The sequence below is a fragment of the Euleptes europaea genome, chromosome 14 (genome assembly GCF_029931775.1).
Source record: "Euleptes europaea isolate rEulEur1 chromosome 14, rEulEur1.hap1, whole genome shotgun sequence".
Taxonomy (NCBI): Eukaryota; Metazoa; Chordata; class Lepidosauria; order Squamata; family Sphaerodactylidae; genus Euleptes; species Euleptes europaea.
In genome coordinates, this window is record NC_079325.1 from 38,576,057 (window position 1) to 38,593,983 (window position 17,927).

Genomic DNA, 17,927 nt, shown 5'->3' on the forward strand with positions numbered 1-17,927 from the left:
AAGAGAAAGTGATGAGGTGGGGCAGAGAAAGAACAAGGGCAGTAAAGGAGAGAAAGTGACAGGCATGGAGGAGAAAGAGTAAGAAAAAGGGTGGCAGGAGGGGGAAAGAATGAGAGACTTGAGAGAAGTAGGGGGAGAGGGGAGGAAGCAAAGGTGGTGGAAATGGGATAGCTGCTCCCACAAGTTTCTCACTTTGTCATCCAGTAATTTACAACTGGGTTAAGCTGTGTAGACAAGGCAACCCATTTTTAAATTATTACTATAGCCACATCTACACTTGTTGGGATGTGCGATCAGATTCCTCAGGAAATGCCTGGTGAATTGCTGCTTTTGAGTCTGTTACAAAAACCTTGTGCAAAAAAATGGTAACTGCATCAACAGTGCCTGGGGAAATAGAAACCCTTCTATTACACTTGAGAAAGTTTCTCCATTTTTCACCCTCTAGAAGGTTCGGCTCCCCTCCCTGTGACCAGCAGGATAAATTGCAAAAACAGGCAGGATTTCTATGAGGTTATAGAACCTTGAACTTCCATGTTCAGAAGTAGTATATCGTTGAGTACCAGATGCAGGGGTCAAATGGGGGAAAGGCCCATTTTCTCCCTCCTACCCAGCTTGTGTGCAATTGGCCACTGTTGGAAACAGTCTGATCGTGTGCAGCAATTCTTGGGTTTATGTGGTTTTGTTGTCCATCTTTCTGTGGTGCCAGACATTGAACTTTTTGTTAGCACTGGTCTGCACTAATATTAGACACATCTATAAGTGTTTTTTTCTGTTGACCTGTTGGTCCACGAGCGTAAAGAATGAAATAAAGGAATAAAAGGGAGGAAACACTTCAATGTCCCTAGAAGGGGTTTGCAGCCCTTGGCGTAGTGGATCATCCCAGAACATGAGTTTTGGCTACTGTTTTTTGGGTATCACAGTCACCCCTGATGCTTCCGTTCCAGGATGGGGGAAGGCACATTGTGAGGGCTGTTTAGAGAGTGCCACTTGGTCTCACCGAGAAACCACGTTGCATATTAATCTTCTAGAGCTTCAAGGAGTTAAACATGCTCTTGCTTCCTTTGGAGCACCTCCTCATGTTCCCGTTATTAAAACTGTGATAGACAACACAACAGCTATGTTCCGTATAAGCAAGCAAGGCAGCACCATCTCCCCTACCCTGTGTGTGGAAGCTGTGCAAATCCGGGATGGGGCAATGTGGCATCAGTGCTGGCTACAGGCTATTCATATTGCCAGTGCAGAAAACGTTTGGGCAGATTCACCCAGGAGCTCAGGAAAGAGCAATCACAAGTGGGTGTTAGGAAAAAATCTCTTTCCAACGTTTTCAGTCCTTGAAGTCAACCACAAACATCTGTTGCCACATACTGCAGCACATAGTGCCTCTCCTGCTCCCAGCAGGGCCCTCATTCCCTGCAGGAAGCATTCCAAAGACAGTGGAGCGGTGCCCAGTTCTGTGCTTTTCCACCCTTAATTGGCCACACTGTCTGCAAATTATGTGCAGATGATGCACGCTGTATTCCAATTCCTCTTTTCTGGCCAAGGCAGCCTTGGTTCCATACTCTCCACTCCGGTCCAAGACTAGTATGTCCATCTGCCTCCGCACACTGAAATAATTTTGTGCAACGACATTCTCCATCATGACATTCCATTGCTCTGCCTAGTGGCTCGGAACATCAACTTGAGTCTCCAGTCTTCTCCGAGCTGGTGCTGGATGTTATGAGAGAATCCCGGAAGCCCTCCACATTGGCAATCTTCTAAAAGGTAGAAGCCACACTGGCTGCTTCCCCTAGCTACGTCAGAACCACAGTGAAAGCCAGCATTAAGTCAAGTTCATTAAATGACAACTAGTGTTCAGTTATTTTAAAAAGACAGAGATCCAACCAGGTGTCACTGAAGGTTACGTTGTTTTTCCTCAGCAGAGACAAACAGCTGCTCCCCAGGATTAACGGCCATGTTACCGTTAAATTATCGAAGTGCGTCAATCAATTTGATTTATTGCAGTCAATGACCAGCAAAGCAATTATTCAAAAGAATTAACATGATAAAAAGGATAAAATATAGCAATACACCTGTTCATAAAACACTAGGATTAAATGTTTACAATAAAATTAAATATTAATATTACCCATTCAGTGATATATATTCCACTTCCTTTATCAGAAATAGACCAAGTGCTTCTATGCTTAATACCTAGCCTTGCGTATTTGGTGACTTTATAAGTTACCTCATTATTCCAGTCTGAAAGTATTTTCATTAATTGGATGGATCTTTGACTGGTTGAAAGGCTAGCCAAAATGGGTAGTATCAATTCTTGCCGACTTTGATTGTAAATCCTGCAATCAAATATTGCATGTTCTGTTGTCTCTATACTACCATCCTGGCAGATACACATGCGTTCCTCCTGGAAGGGGATCTTTTTATATTTACCTTCTAATACCTCCTGGGATTGTCTAATTCTGTCCAAAATAAGATCATCTGGAATCTCTGTGGAAGACCTGGCTTTAACTACTGAGGGCCATATTTTTAAAATTGTTAAACAGAGTTTCTTGGATATGGAGTGTCAGAAGTTACTCCCCATCCAACCCTTGGTCTGCTCCCCAGCAATGTTGGGTCTCAAGAATTTAACTGACAATATTCCCCATTATTTTCATACTCTGGACATCTCACCCCTCCGCAGAGCCTTCTCTCTCGCTAGGGTTAATGCCTTTCCTTCAAGGATGCTATATGGAAGGTATCAACAAATACCAATCCAGGAAAGTATTTGTCCCTGTGATACCTATTCCCTGGACTCAACTGACCATATTCTGTTGGTCTGCCCTCTATATGAAACACCCTGTGGGAAATGGTTAAAAAATTGGCTTCTTTCCAAATATCACCTACCTACCCAAGTAAAACATCAATTTTTATTGAATGATTCCGATCTGGAGGTTACTGTAGATGTTGCCAATTTTCTAGTAGATGTGATGAAAGTTCAAAAAGCCCAAAGTTTGTAATTTCTATTATTGGAATTTACTGGCCTATGTTTTTATCTTAATGACTGCATATTTTATGTACCTTCTGTAACAATTGTAATATAACTTATGCCATTAAAGGTTTTTCAATTCATATTTATCTTCTATCAGTGCCGACAGGAGAGCATTATATCGCATTAAGGTGAAAGCTCTCCTACATTCTGAATTACTTAGGTTGAGAAGGTAAGGCATCGGTAACAGTTTATTTAGAACAGAGACATCAGACAATGGATTTTTAAAGCTGCCTTTCCACCTCCAATACTCCCTGCTTAACCAATTATTTTGCCCATTCATATCCATGGGGAATGAGCATATGTTGTGAGGGACCATAAAATCCTAATTTCCTTTTGAGTGTTGTTATCCACGGTGCTATAAATGAATCCAGAAGTATTAGATCTAGGTTAAACCCCTAGGAAGGAAAATACCAAAGTACATCAACTGCGACTAGCTGTTGTTGGTTATTAAGCTATCTGGTTTGTCAGAGGCTTCATTCCTCAGGGGTGGAAGGATTATCTCCCCCAAGCAAGATAAGGAGAAAGGAACTGGTTTTATAATAATTCATTTTATTCATTTTATTTAATTCATTTGTATCCTGGCTTTCTTCTTAATGGGGACTCAAAGCGGTTTATGTCATTCTCCTCTCCATTTTATCCTCACAACAATTCTGTGAGGTAGGTTAGGCTGGCCCGAGATCGTCCATGGCATGAGTGGGGATTTTAATCCAGGCCTCTTAGATACTTGTCCGACACTCTTAACCTCTGTGCCACACTGGCTCTCAAATCAAAACCAAAGCAGTAGGAAACCTGAAGGGAATCAGACCATCCTGAGCTAATCAGAACTGGCTCTTTAAAGAAACCTCAGCACGGAAGAAGCTGATGGGGGAGAGGGGGGTGGGGGAGGCTGGTCAAAAGGTAGGGTTTCTAAAAGAAGTAGAATGCTATAGGCAGTAGCCTGAAAAGCAGGCTACCTGATGAACAATGGATGGCATGTAGAAGGTCCCAGGTTCAATCCCCGGCATCTCCAGTTAAAGGGACTAGGCAAGTAAGTGATGTGGAAGACCTCTGCCTGAGACCCTGGAGAGCAGCTGCTGGTCTGAGTAGACAATACTGACTGATGGACCAAGGGTCTGATTCAGTAGAAGGCAGCTTCATGTGTTCATAATTAATATACCAAGTGTCTTGTTTGTGGGAGGTGGAATGCATTTGTCAACTTATTACGGAAGATGGTTTGAAACCAGGTGTGCTCTCTTGGATCATGTTGTGTTGCCTCACTGCTTCCATAAGCATGTTATCATGAAGACGGGTTTCGACATTTAATTTCCCTAGAGGTAATCTGGGCCACAACCTGCTTACTCTCTCTTGTAGGAGCTTTCATATTCTGGGGCAAGTAAGCTGAAGCCAGCTCTCCCAGATCCTAATCCAACATCTGTACTATGTGGACCTGTACTAACCCTGTTGGTCCAAAGAACAATCCCAAAACAAAAGCCATGTAATTGAATACCTTTTATTAAGACAAAACAAATGTCACAAAATGTGTGCAAGCTTTGGAGTTGTTCAGAGCTCATTGTTCAGGAGAACTTGAAAGGTTACGCATGGTTTTGATTGTTTTAGTTCAACTTGATGAAAAGTATTTTGTTTCTTTTGTTGCTGATTAGCCGTTTCGTTTGTATAGGCTGTCTCTTTTTTGTTGGCAATTTTACATGGTCTATTCAAGATGCTTAACTTTGGTTCTGAAAACAGCTGTACAGTGTCAACTGCAGGTAGAAACTGGCCACAGCAGCCCAACTTCCACAAAAGTGTCTGATGGTTGCTTCTCCCCCTCTTCCTCACATGGTTCCTCTAAAAACAGCCTGAGATGCTGTCATTTAACAGCTTCTTTGTGTTCCTGCTGTGGAGAAGAGGGAATGAATGGTTTTGTAGCCTTGATATTTGGTCCGCCTTCCCTGTAGACACGTGGCTCGCTATCTAGGAGAGTCCCACAGAACCTACAATTGGTACAGCTAACTCTTGTTTGTTATTCAGAGAATTTCCTCTTGGCCAGATGATGTGATGAGGCAAATACTTAGAAGCAAAGATGGGTTTCTGCCTTTGGGTTACAAAGCAAATCGACCAGAAAGTTAGCAAATGCTCTTGGCATGATTCTGAGAAAGTTTCGTAAGATCTTTTTTCTCACTTAGTAGCTGCTTCACCTCTAGCCTGTGTCTATCCTGGCTAACCTGCCTCCAAGTCTCTCCCAATGTAAATAAAACTTTGCTTAAAACAGACAGTATATTCTGGATACCCACCCAAACTTCCAACTTCTTGCAGAGTCTTTTGACAGGGGAAGGTTTGAAATTCCAGCCTAGGGTCAGGCCTGAGCCAGCCAAGTCAGAAGTCACATGCCACCACTTTTTAGCTTAAAGACAAATTGACAAAAGTGTAGCTGTGTCAGTCTGTTGCAGCTACAACAACCAAGAGTCTTATGGCACACTGAAGGCCATCAAATATTTTTGTGGGGTATGGAGGGAGGTGGGATAGACTGGGACCTTTCTCCTTAGACTGGGAGCCAGCATGGTGTAGTGATTAAGAGCGGTGATTTGGAGAGGTGGACTCTAATGTGGAGAACCAGGTTTGATTCCCCACTCCTCCAGGTGAGCAGCGGACTCTAATCTGGTGAATCGGATTGGTTTCGCCACTCCTAGACATGAAGCCTGATGGGTGACCTTGGGCTAGTCACAGCTCTCTTAGAGCTCTCTCAGCTCCACCCATCTCATAGGGTATTTGTTGTGGGGAGAGGAAGGGAAGGTGATTGTAAACCGGTTTGATTCTTCCTTAAGTGGTAAAGCAAGTTGGCATATAAAGCCCAACTCTTCTTCTTTTTCTTCTTCTTCAGATGATATACCCAGGCCTCCAAAGAATGCTGTAGATAAATAACACACAGAGTTAGAATCATAGAGTTGGAAGGGACCACCAGGGTCATCTAGTCCAACCCCCTGCACAATGCAGGAAATTCACACCTCCCCCCCCACACACACACACCCAGTGACCAGAAACCTTACTTCATTGAGCACTGAGAGCTGAGACAACGTTGGTGCACCTTCTAAGTTCCAATTTGGAATCCCTGCACTAACCCACTGAACCTATATAAGAGATCAGAGGGAAGAAAGATACAGAACCGATTTTGATAGAACTGTGGAAAAGAGGCCACAAATGTATTGATTCAGGGTAATGCTGTGAGGTTGATGTTAGACATAACAGGCATCTTGCTTGACTGAGAGCTCCAGCAGCCTGGAATGGCTTTGCGAAGGTGGTGGGATGCTCTCTGAAAGAGCTGTTCACGCTGCAGACGTTTCCTTGGGACTAAGAGCCCCACTCTACAAAAGTTCTGTATTCATGCTGTGTTCTCTAAATGCCTCTAGCTGTAACTTGGGTGACATCTAGCGGCCGCTAGTTGGTTAGATGCTTGTTGAGAATAACTAGCAACATGCCAGGTACTTCTGCCCCCCTGAATCTACTATCCCGAGTCTTGATTAGTAGCTCACTGCTCATTCCAAACAGCTTAGGCTTGATTCTTCCATTTGTGGAGGCTGTTGCCAGTGCCTTGAAGAGATATTTTCATCTGCTGGTTAACTCTGACGCAATGTTCAAATTGTTCTGTCCTCTACATTGCAGGGCAACAGTTTGCAGTCTTCAGAGATCCCAATGGGAAATCTTATGTGGTAGATGCCTACTGTCCACATCTTGGTGCCAACCTGTCTGTAGGCGGCCACGTGGTGGGCAGCTGCATCGAGTGCCCCTTCCATGGCTGGCAATTCAGTGGCAAAGATGGCAAGTGCACCAGAATCCCATATGCTGAAAAAGGCGAGTTGCATTTATTTATTTATTTATTATTTCCATTTGTTACCCCGCTCTTCCGGCCAAAGCCAAGAGCGGCTTACAGAATATAAAAGTCATATTAATCAATAAAAGCATTAAAACGTTTTAAAATAGCCCTATAAAATCGTAAAATCATTATACTTTAAATTACATTATACATTAAATTACCCAGGCACCTAACATACAAATCACAAACCAGTTTTCTTTTGTCTCTCAGACTTCACAAGAATCTGAGCTCTTTGTGCACATCCTTAATGTTGCTCTCTCCCTCTCTCCATAAAATGAGAGCAGGGAGAGTGGTACAAAATATGCTGAATCAACTAAGAGTGTTACAAAATATGCTGAATCAACTAAGAGTGGTACAAAATATGCTGAATTAATTAAGTTTTACACCCGTCCACTGTCACCTCCAGAGTGGGGTGTGTGTGTGTTGATGCGGCTACAATCTGCAGCTTGCCACCGGGAAGTTGCAAAGCTAGCCTTCTTCTCTACAACTCTGACACTTCTAATTCCCTCCCCCCCTCCCCATTTCTCCAGTGCCCGAATTTGCCAAGATCAAGGTTTGGCCATCGTGCGAGGTTGGCGGTGTGATCCTCGTCTGGTATCACTGTGATGGTGTCAACCCAACATGGCAAGTCCCGGAGCTGGAGGAGGTGGCTTCCGGAGCATGGACCTTTCATGGCATCACCGATCATTTTGTCAGTGCGCATATTGAGGTATTCCATGTAGCTTATGGTGTGCTCAGGAAATTTGGCAAGATCTCTTCCCCCCCCCCATTTCCTCATGGCAAAAAATCTTAGATGAGAAATTGTCATTGTTGGGCTTCTCGCAGGATATGTTATTAGATCTTGGGAAAACTGAAGCTTTCAACAAAATTAAAAAGTAGCTTAAAGAGCTTGATTATAAAAGTACTACTTTTCGTGCTCGCAGTGTTTGTCCATCCCAGTTCTTTGGAATACCACCACCACGTGGTTTGCCTGCTTATACTTATTATTTGACAACTCCTCGTCTTTCTAGAGCCTTCTGTTTAGCTAGACTGAATGCTAACCCCTCTATGGTTATGCAGGGCAGGATTTTGAATATACCATACCCAGACAGGACCTGTCCTTGCTTTTCTGGCTCTATCGATTCATTAGCTCATACCCTCTTGGAATGCCGCTTTTATGAGGAACTTCGATCACGTTATCTCTCTCCCCTTTTAACATATAAATCTAATGCCTCTACCTCTGACATAATGCCTTTTTAATTAAGTGACAGGGATCCCAAGGCTACATTGTCAGTGGCAAGATTTGTTTCAGTCCTTGTATCCCTCAAACATTAGATACATGCTGCTCAAGATCAATGGATCAAGGAGCTCTAAGGGATAAAGGAAAAGGCTCTCTTCCCCAAGAGACTTATCCTAAAATCGGGGGTGTGTGTGCAAAAGAAGAGAGGATAGCAGGAGGTGAATGTGCAGATGTGTTTATACATGTTTTAGATGAAGACTGGGTTCTTGGCCAAGGATCAGTGAGATAGAGCACAGACTTCAAGGTAGCTGTAGATAGTTGTACTTGGCTGGGAATTATACAATGCACTGAATTAATTTATTCCCTTCTTGAGCCTTTGCTGGGGCACGTTTGTCTTAAAGAGAACACACGAAGCTGCCTTATACTGAATCAGACATTTGGTCCATCTAAGTCAGTATTGCCTACTCAGACTGGCAGCGGCTCTCCAGAACAATGTTCTAAAGCCGCTGGGAGTCCCAACTTGGGGGGGGGGGGGGAGCCAAGCAGGATGTAAATTTTAAAAAGGGAGGGAGACCTGCATTTGCAAAAGCCCCTCCAACGTGTAAAGCTGTCAATAAAACCCAGGGCGTCCAACCTCTGGGATGTCATTTCTCCCACACTTTCACTCAGGGAGGAGTCTTCCCCGTGTCCCCCCCCCACCGCGCCCTTAACGCATTCAAACAAAACTTTCCCAAACCCCCGAAACTTGGCAGCCAACTGCGCCCGACGCCAAACTCCCTCCGGGAGACCCCCCAGGCCAAGGGTTGGGGGTCTGGCTGCCCTCCGTCCTCTCCTGCCACCCCCCTTGATCCTGATCCCAGACCGGGAGGGGAGGAGAGGGGAGGGTCTGGCGGTGACCTCCTGCAGCCCCCCCACCCCAGATCTCCCCCTGCCCCCACTCACCGCGCCTCCTTCCAGCCGGTCAGCCTTTGTGCGCCGCCCCCCGCCAGATCGTGCCCCCCAGCGAAGACCATTTGGATAGGATAAGCTGTGTGAGACAATCGGTTGTCCCCTTGATCCTTGGTCTTTTGTACCCTTTCCATTTAATTGCATACAGATGGTCCCAGGTTCAGTTTGGCTTCTGCAGTAATTAAAGAGACATTTCTCTGCCTGAGACCTTGGAGATCTATTGCTAGTCTTAGTAATACTAAGCAATGGTCTGATCCAGAATAAGGCAGCTGCTTTTGAGATTCTGCTGATGATAAACTTCTTTTCCTGCTGTGCCAGGAAATTCCTGAGAATGCTGCAGACATCGCCCACCTGTCCTTTCTCCATGAATCCTGTATTATGAATGGAGTAGACCTGCGTCACAGAGATTCGAAATTCTGGAAGTTCATCAAACATCATTGGAAGGTAACTGGGGTCTGTTCCTGGAGGAAGGCACTGAGCTTTCAGAGCAGCTTCACTGGGAAAAGAAGACTGGGACAACTCAGTCCAAAGGCGATAGTGTAAACACTCAGGGTAAAATTGGTAGAAGGAGAATAGAACCTGGGAGTGAGAGTAGGATGGCAAAAGAGGGTCATGTGTGGAGACAAAAGAGCCCAGGGAGGCGAGGGTGGTGGGAGAGTGAAATGCATTATAGATGTCTATATGCCAATGCTAGAATGAGAACTAGCATGGTGTGGTGGTTAAGGTGTCAGACCCAGGTTCGAATCCCCACTCTGCCATGGAAACTTGCTGGGTGACCTTGGGCCAGTCACACACTCAGCCTCGATCCTGGCAAGTATTTGGATGGGAGACCTCCAAGGAACACCAGGGTTGTGAACTGGAGGCAGGCAATGGCAAACAACCTCTAAATGTCTCTTGCCTTGAAAACGTTCAGGGTCACCATAAGTCAGCTGTGACTGCATGGCAATCAGTCAATCAATCAATATACACACACACCAATGCTAGAAGCCTCCCAGCCAAGACAGGGAGAGCTGGAATAGCTGCTTCAAAATGATAATTTAGTCATAGTGGATGTTTCAGAAATGTGGCGGAATGGGAGAAATCAATGGGACACAGTCATCCTTGAGTATAAGGTCTATAGCCATGTTGGCGAACCTATGGCACGCGTGCCTGAGTTGGCACGCGGAGCCCTCTCTGTGGGCACGCGCGGGTCTGCCTTGGAGTGGCTCGCTGCGGTTGTGTGGGAGGGCCGGCGCACGGCAGCAACGTCCACCCCCTCCCGAGCCTCCCGTCCTGCACTTCCGGGGCTCCAAAAGGCCTCCCCGGTCGGCGTCTAGGCCCCCCCCCTCTCTCAGCTGAGCTGCGGCTGCAAGTGGCGGCATGGCGCGGGACTTTGCCAAGGCTGCCCCTCCGAGCGCAGGGGCTTGGCGCGCGCCGGGTGGGGCGAGGGGTGGGGGGCTGGTGTGAAGCTTGGCGAAGGGTTCCTTCCACACGCCGGGCTTGCCAGGGTTGGAGTTTGGCATTGCAAAGCATTGCAAAATGCCAGCGTTGGGTGTTATTGGGGGGGGAGCATCCGAGGTGCATTTCTTCACAGTCCGGCCATTGAGGCACGGGAGGTTTTGCCCTGGATTTGCCGCTCTCTAGATTCACGTTTTCCCTGTCCAGACACCTTTATTGTAATGTATTAAAGTAATGTAATAAAATTGAGTCTCTCTTTGAAAACATAAAAATGCAGAGTTTATAACTCTCTTTGTTAAGGGTGAAAACAGCACAGGGTCATTTTCAAGTAAAAAATAGCAAAATTGGGGAACTTTACAGAGTGGTTGGAAGGTATTCCAGTCTTCCAGGTGCCTTTGTGTTTGGGAACTGTGCAGATCAGAAAGAATTTGGCTTACATAAAATATTAAATAGAAGTGACTGGTTTGTAACTCTTTTCTTTGAACACAGCCCAGCTTCTGTTAAAAGGGTCAGGTAACAGGTGGTACAAGCTAGCCCTGGCAGCAATCAGTGGAACCTTCTGCAACCTCATTGTGATCAATTTGCTAGGCATTTAGTGGACAAATAGTGCGATCCTAAACAGAGTTTCATGCTTCCTGAAGTCAACAGACTTGGATCATACTACAACTGATGGTGGCCACTGGTCTTCACAGCAATTTTTAAAGAACTACAAATGCTTCTAAAATGGTTTTGGAGGCCACAAGATAGACCCATGGCCACCATTACCTGCAGTCTAGCGGCCCTTAGCAGGGTAAAGCTCTGCTTAGAATTGCACCAAAAACCACCCACATCTAAGGACAATTTGAATTCTGCTTTAATGGCAGCTATACTGTATTGAGCCCAGCTCCTAAATCCAAAGAACCTTTGTCAAGGCCTGATTTAAGGTATCATAAAACCTACCCTCACATTGGCTGGGTGAACCTGGGTGAACTGTAGAAATGGGATTTCTAGTCACCATAAATTATTGTGCACTGGAATGGTTGGTTACAGAGCCAACCAGAGGGGTAGTGATCTTGCACTTGGTTCTGAGTGAGGCCCAAGACTTGGTGTGAGATGTAAAAGTTGTTGTTTCATTTGGGAGCAAGGACTATTAGGTTCAGCATTCTTGTCAATGGAAGGCTAATCCTAAAGTCCAAAACAGAAACATTTGTTTTCAAAAGAGGCAACTTTACAAAAATGAGGGAACTAGTTAGATGTTAGTCTCTTGCCATGAAACCCCCCCAAAAAGGGGTCGCCATAAGTTGGCTGCGACTTGAAGGCACTTTACACACACACACAGTTAGAAGAAAGTTAAAAGGGAAACTCAAGAGTCAGATTCCTAGAGGATGCTTGGATTCACTATTTAAAAACACGCTAATTCAAGCCCAGATAGAATGCATTCTCCAAGTTAGGAAAGGTACTGCCAAGTCTAAAAGGATGCCTGCCTGGTTAACAACATAAGTCAAGAAAGCCATAAAAGACAAAAAGGATTCTTTAAAAAAATGAAAGTTCCATCCCAAGGAAATGAAAGGAGCCACAGGGTCTGCAAAAGAAGAGTAAGTTATTAATTGATGGAAAGTCCCATCAAGTCACAGCCGACTTACGGCAATGCCATAGGGTTTTCAAAGCAAGAGATGTTCAGAGGCAGTTTGCCATTGCCTGCCTCTGCATAGCAACCCCAGATTTCCTTGGTGGTCTCCCATCCAAGTACTAACCAGGGCCAGTCCTGCTTAGCTTCTGAGATTTAACAAGATCAGAATCGCCTGAGCTATCCAAGTCAGGGCAAGTTAAAAAATTTTTGCTGTCAAGTCACAGCCAATTTATGGTGACCCTGTAGGGTTTTCAAGGCAAGAGACGTTCAGAGGTGGTTTGCCATTGCCTGCCTCCAAGTCATCCAGAGCTGGAAAAAGTACAAAAAAGGGAATTCATGATTATTAAGGGGTTGGAACACCTTTTCTATGACGTAAGCCATTGGATTCACAGAAAAGAAAGATTTGCATAGTCTTGTCAGAACCCCAGATTAATTCCAAAGAGAATGGCTGTGAAGCTGGTTTCTGCCTGCAGTGTGGTGGTTCCGCTATGCAGTGTGTATCTGACTTCAGTGTGGGTCCTCTGCATGTGAAAGCTGTTGAGATTGGGAACTGAGTGACTTTCCTCTTGGCCCTGTTTCCCCACCCCCTGCCAATGGCTTCTAATTTGGCATGATGTTAACCTGGTAGTGTGTGTGGCCATCTCAGGCTGACTTTAATCCTTATAGCACACTGGGCCCTGGAGGGTATTTTCTTTAACAAGTGAGCTAGAAATATTTTAAAAAATAAAAATGTCCTGTACTCAGACTTGATTCTGACACTGCTTCCTGACACCCCCCCACCCACGCTGTTTGTTTTAGTTTCTTGTGACAAACGTGGCCAGAGTTTGAAGTCCTCATTTGTAAGCTGCTTCTTGCTGTCTCTCTCCTAGGCGGAATGGCAGCCGGATCCAGAGCCAGAGACACACTGTTCCTGCTTGATTGTGAAACACAGCGTAACCATTTTTGGCAAGCACCTCTCCTTGCTGGATTTGATGGTTTCAGCCAGGCAGGTATGGCACTCGGCCACCAGGGCTAAAGGTCCTCTGCTGTGTCCAGTGGGGAAATGATGCAACTTCTAGCTTTTGCTTTAGGCTGTACAGAAAAGAGGCTAGGAAAGGTAATTAGCTCAGCTCCCCTTAACTAGAAAACTTTCCGGCATTGGTTACTAGCCAAAACCAGAAGTGCCTACCCAGATGTGTGTGTGTAACGTGCCGTCGTAGCTGAATTATGGCGACCCCTTTAGGGGGTTTTCATGGCAAGAGACTAACAGAGGTGGTTTGCCAGTGCCTTCCTCTGCACAGCAACCCTGGTATTCCTTGGTGGTCTCCCATCCAAATACTAACCAGGGCTGACCCTGCTTAGCTTCTGAGATCTGACGACATCAGGCTAGCCTGGGCCATCCAGGTCAGGGCCCTACCCAGATAGCTGAGCATATTCTTATCCTATGCCCAAAGGCAGAAATGGGCAGTATGCCCACAACAGCATGTCCTGATGATGGCTGCTGTGTGTGTTATTCCTACATTTGTCTCATCCTTCTGGCTGCTGAGATGCTTGAAAATATGTGGTTTGAAATTTTGGAAGGTGGAAGAGCTTCCCTATAAGGATTTCCAATAGCTGGAAGATGTGGAGATGGCCACCGATATTAATTAAAGAAAGGAACAATTTAATTAAAAGGTTAAATCGGGATGCGGAGGTGGAGTTTCGGTGCCCTCTTCCTTCCTTCAGACTTGGCAAAAGCAGAATAAATTATGTGAAACAAGGTGAATTCTGCCACTAGGATTAAATTTATGCAAAACTAGCTGCAGAATGTGGCTGATTTGGACTCAGAGTTTGATTGGCAAGTATCCCAGCTTGGCCCAAGACTGGAAATTAAAGAACCTTCTACATGCTGTGTCTGAACCAAGGAAGGTGTTCTTCCATTGCTTCCAATTTAGAATCACCTCTCTCATTTATGCCCTGACCTGGATGGCCTAGGCTAGTCTGATCTCGTCAGATCTTGGAAAGCTAAGCAGGGTTGGCCCTGGTTAGTACTTGGATGGGAGACCACCAAGGAATAGCAGGGTTGCTGTGCAGAGACCACCAAGGAATACCGGGGTCGCTATGCAGAGGAAGGCACCTGTTAGTCTCTTGCCTTGAAAACCCCATATGTCAGCTATGACTTGACGGCACTTTACACACGCTCTCTTTTACAGATCCATCAAATGCTACAGTTGAGCATCATTTTGAAGCTCTGTCCACCCCAGAGATGCTCCCTTTTAGCCACTCTACTGATTCCACTCTGAATCACAGAAAAATTCCTCAGTCCTAAAGGGGAAAGTCTCAGGAATGGCATGAATCATGCTTGGAGTAGGCAGGCTGTTGTGTGGATGTGCCCCTTTAATGCGAGGGCTTCCTGCTTTCCATGTGGGGAAAAATCCCTATGTGGGAGCAGCTTAAAATCCAGAAAACATGATTTGAAGAAGCTATTCAGAGAGCCAGTGTGGTGTAGTGGTTAAGAGCGGTGGTTTGGAGCAGCAGAGTCTGCTCTGGAGAACCGGGTTTGATTCCCCACTCCTCCACATAAGCGACAGAGGCTAATCTGGTGAACTGGATTTGTTTCTCCACTCCTACACACGAAACCAGCTGGGTGACCTTGGGCTAGTCACCGCTCTCTCAGCCCCTCCCACCTCACAGGGTGTCTGTTGTGGGGAGGGGAAGGGACAGTGATTGTTAGCCAGTTTGATTCTCCCTTAAGTGGCAAAGAAAGTCAGCATATAAAAACCAACTCTTATTCTTCTATTTCAGTTAATTGATTTCACCATAACTTGTGGCAGTGAATTTCACGAGTCAGTTTTGCATTGTGTTGAATCAGTAAATCATCCCCACTGGCCGACTTAACGTGACTCTCTCTCTCTCTTGCCAGATTGGGCCTGGCTTGGTATTCCTGCATTTTAAGCATTCTTTCCTAGGCCAGGGGGTCATGATCCATAGCGTAACACCTGTGGAACCTCTTCTGCAGCATGTGATCCATCGGATTTACTACCAGAAAAGCATACCTGGCTTTATCCCCAAGTTCATCTTGTGGGCAGAAAGCATCCAGGTGAGCGAGTTTCTGTGTGCCCATGCAGGTTGTTGCATTCTTTGAAAGGAGACCTGGGAGACTGGGGCAGGATGTTTGTAGAGGGGCTGAGGAATGGCCAGCTGGAACCTCCCTTGCACACTTCAGTGAGGGCAGCAAGCAGCAGCGTGTGTTGCAGCAGTGCGAGCTTCTCTTCCCCAGGGTGCCTCTTGCCAGCCTGTCTTCATTGCATGAGATAATGCCAAGCGCTGCTCATACATAAACTTGGTGGGGTGGAAGATGTCACATGAAGCTGCCTTCTACTGAATCAGACCCTTGGTCCATCCAAGTCAGTATTGTCTACTTAGACCGGCAGCGACTCTCCAGGGTCTCAGGCAGGTTTTTCACCTCACCTACTTGCCTAGTCCCTTTAACTGGAGATGCTGGGGATTGAACCTGGGACCTTCTGCATGCCAAGCAAAGGCTCTACCACTGAGATCCTCAGCATAGCAACAATAAGGGCCAGATACACACACTTTGATGTCAAAAGGCTAGGGCTTCTGGCCCTTGCTGTTATCAATCTAACTAAATGATATAAGGAAAGCAAATGTTGATCTGCTTAATTTGCATTGAGCACACTCAGCCTTTGGCATCTTGGTTGCTTGGCTTTTCTAATAAATAGGTGCTTGTAACCTTGTCTTCTCTCCAGTTTGAGCGGGACATCATGATCTGGAATAACAAGCAGTACATCTCAAAGCCGCTGCTGGTGAAGGAGGACGCTGCCATCCAGAGGCACCGGCGTTGGTACTCCCAATTCTACAGTGCCCATAGTCCAACGTTCACAAGTCAGAACAATGGGCTAGACTGGTGACTGCAATGCCAGCTTGCTGTGCAATGCCATCGGAGCCCTTTTTTCCTCCAGCTAAGGTCAGAGCTGGGTGAAAAGGTGCCGTGGACTCCCTCAGTCTCGGGGGAGAGGGGTGCAGTTAAGGAATGTTATATTAAATGTTGTTGGCACCTCAGCCTTTTTGCTGTCTGGATGGAACAGAAACTTTGCTTTCCTAAGCTAACGCATGGAGCAGCCACAGTCCTACTTGTAGCCCTTGGAAGACCATATGAAAATGAAAAGCCCCTTTGGCCATGTTCTGCTGAAGATGCTTCTCCCAGTTCCATTCCTGTGGCACTTGCATGAGGGGGCTGGGAAGCCCCACACTTAAGCAGCGCCAGCAGACGCCTTCCAAAGGAGCAGCCTGGTCTCCCAACCTATCACCCTTGGCTTGTTGTGGGCCTGAGCTAAGGGTTAATAAAAACACTGAGTGAAAACGCGTGGTGTGGTTAAGAGCGGTGGTTTGGAGCGGTGGACTCTGATCTGGAGAACCGGGTTTGATTCCCCACTCCTCCACATGAGTGGTGGGCGCTAATCTGGTGAACTGGATTTGTTTCCCCGCTCCTACACATAAAGCCAGCTGGGTGACCTTGGGCAAGTACAGTTCAATTAAGAGCTCTCTCAGCCCCACTTACCTCACAGGGTGTCTGTGGGGAGGGAAAGGGAAGGTGATTGTAAGACGGTTTGAGTCTCCCTTAAGTGGTAGAGAAAGGCGGCGTATAAAAACCAGCTCTTCTTCTTTTGCAAGTAGATGAAAGCCTGAGCTAAGGGTTGATATACTGAGCTAAGAATTAATAAAATGCGGTAATGAGACAGGATTCTAGAAGAACATTGTTTTCCCCCCCGATATTTTATTAATTTTTTAACAAGAAAAAAACACACACATACATATACAATCACACAGATTCTGTTCTTTCGGGGAATAGATTTCTTCTTATATCTAATACTTCTTATATGATTATTTCAGTGTTATACAATATACTTAATAAATCCTGTATCTATATAATCTAAACATCTATATTATCTCTATTTATGAAATTTTAACCTATTCTTTCCATTTAACATATTCAAAATAACATTGCCATTTCTTCCGTGTTTCTTCCATCGGCTTTTCTTTCATCATGTTGGTTAATCTGTCCATCACCGCAAATTCTTCCATTTTCTGTTGCCACTTTTCCAAATCAGAAATGTCCTCGTTTCCAAAGACCTGCCAATACTAATCTGGCTGCCGTTGTCAAGTATCCAACTAGAACATTGTGACAACCTTTCTTCTTCCAATTCCCTCCTGACAAATTAGGTTTTTCGTGACCTAGACCTGGTGGCCCCAGGCATGCAGTTTCCCAGCTGTGTACTTACCTCTTACGTTCCTAGGGCTCAAGAGGGATACCCTTGGGCAGTAAGGTGCTTCTGGTGTGCATGCGACCTGGGCTGTTAGCTCCAACATTTCACTGAAATCTGGGCCCACCAAACCTGCCTTTTTCAAATGGAGGCCAACCCTCTTATCCTCTTTGCAGCAGGTTTGCGTGAAACTAATCTTCAAGAAGGCAGTGAAGGCTATCAGATGGTGCTTGGAATGGAGCGTCTGTGTCTTTCAGGTCAGAAAACAGCTCGACTACCTGATGATCCCCAAGCTTGGATGATAGACAAAGATTTCGCTGCACCAAAGGAAAGTTTTTCTGCCTTCTCTTGTGACTTACAGTGAGAGGCTCAAAGCATATTATAACGAACAATTCAAACAAAACATACAATTGTGTCACAAAGTGATTTACTATGAAACGACAACCAACTCAACAACTGTGTAGTGTGAAACACGTACCGTGTTTTTACAAAACATACTGACATACATGAACAAAATCTTCTTAAAGGTAGGTATTTACAAAATCTTCATATACTTTCTTCGCAGGTATCTTCATGTGTCAAATGATATTGATGGAAAAATT

The 17,927-nt window shown here is 45.4% G+C and overlaps 1 protein-coding gene across 1 annotated transcript in view; it reads left to right on the plus strand.

Moving 5' to 3' along the window:
- The window catches only part of LOC130486826 (cholesterol 7-desaturase nvd-like), a 37,522-nt gene extending 21,511 nt beyond the window's left edge, over positions 1-16,011 (plus strand). Inside the window, exons 3-8 of the mRNA XM_056860126.1 lie at positions 6,662-6,850; positions 7,403-7,581; positions 9,358-9,483; positions 12,955-13,074; positions 14,967-15,143; positions 15,811-16,011. Coding sequence (XP_056716104.1) covers positions 6,662-6,850; positions 7,403-7,581; positions 9,358-9,483; positions 12,955-13,074; positions 14,967-15,143; positions 15,811-15,972 — 953 coding nt within the window. The 3' untranslated portion in view covers positions 15,973-16,011. The remainder of the gene's footprint in view (positions 1-6,661; positions 6,851-7,402; positions 7,582-9,357; positions 9,484-12,954; positions 13,075-14,966; positions 15,144-15,810) is intronic.
- Positions 16,012-17,927: the final 1,916 nt, after the last annotated feature.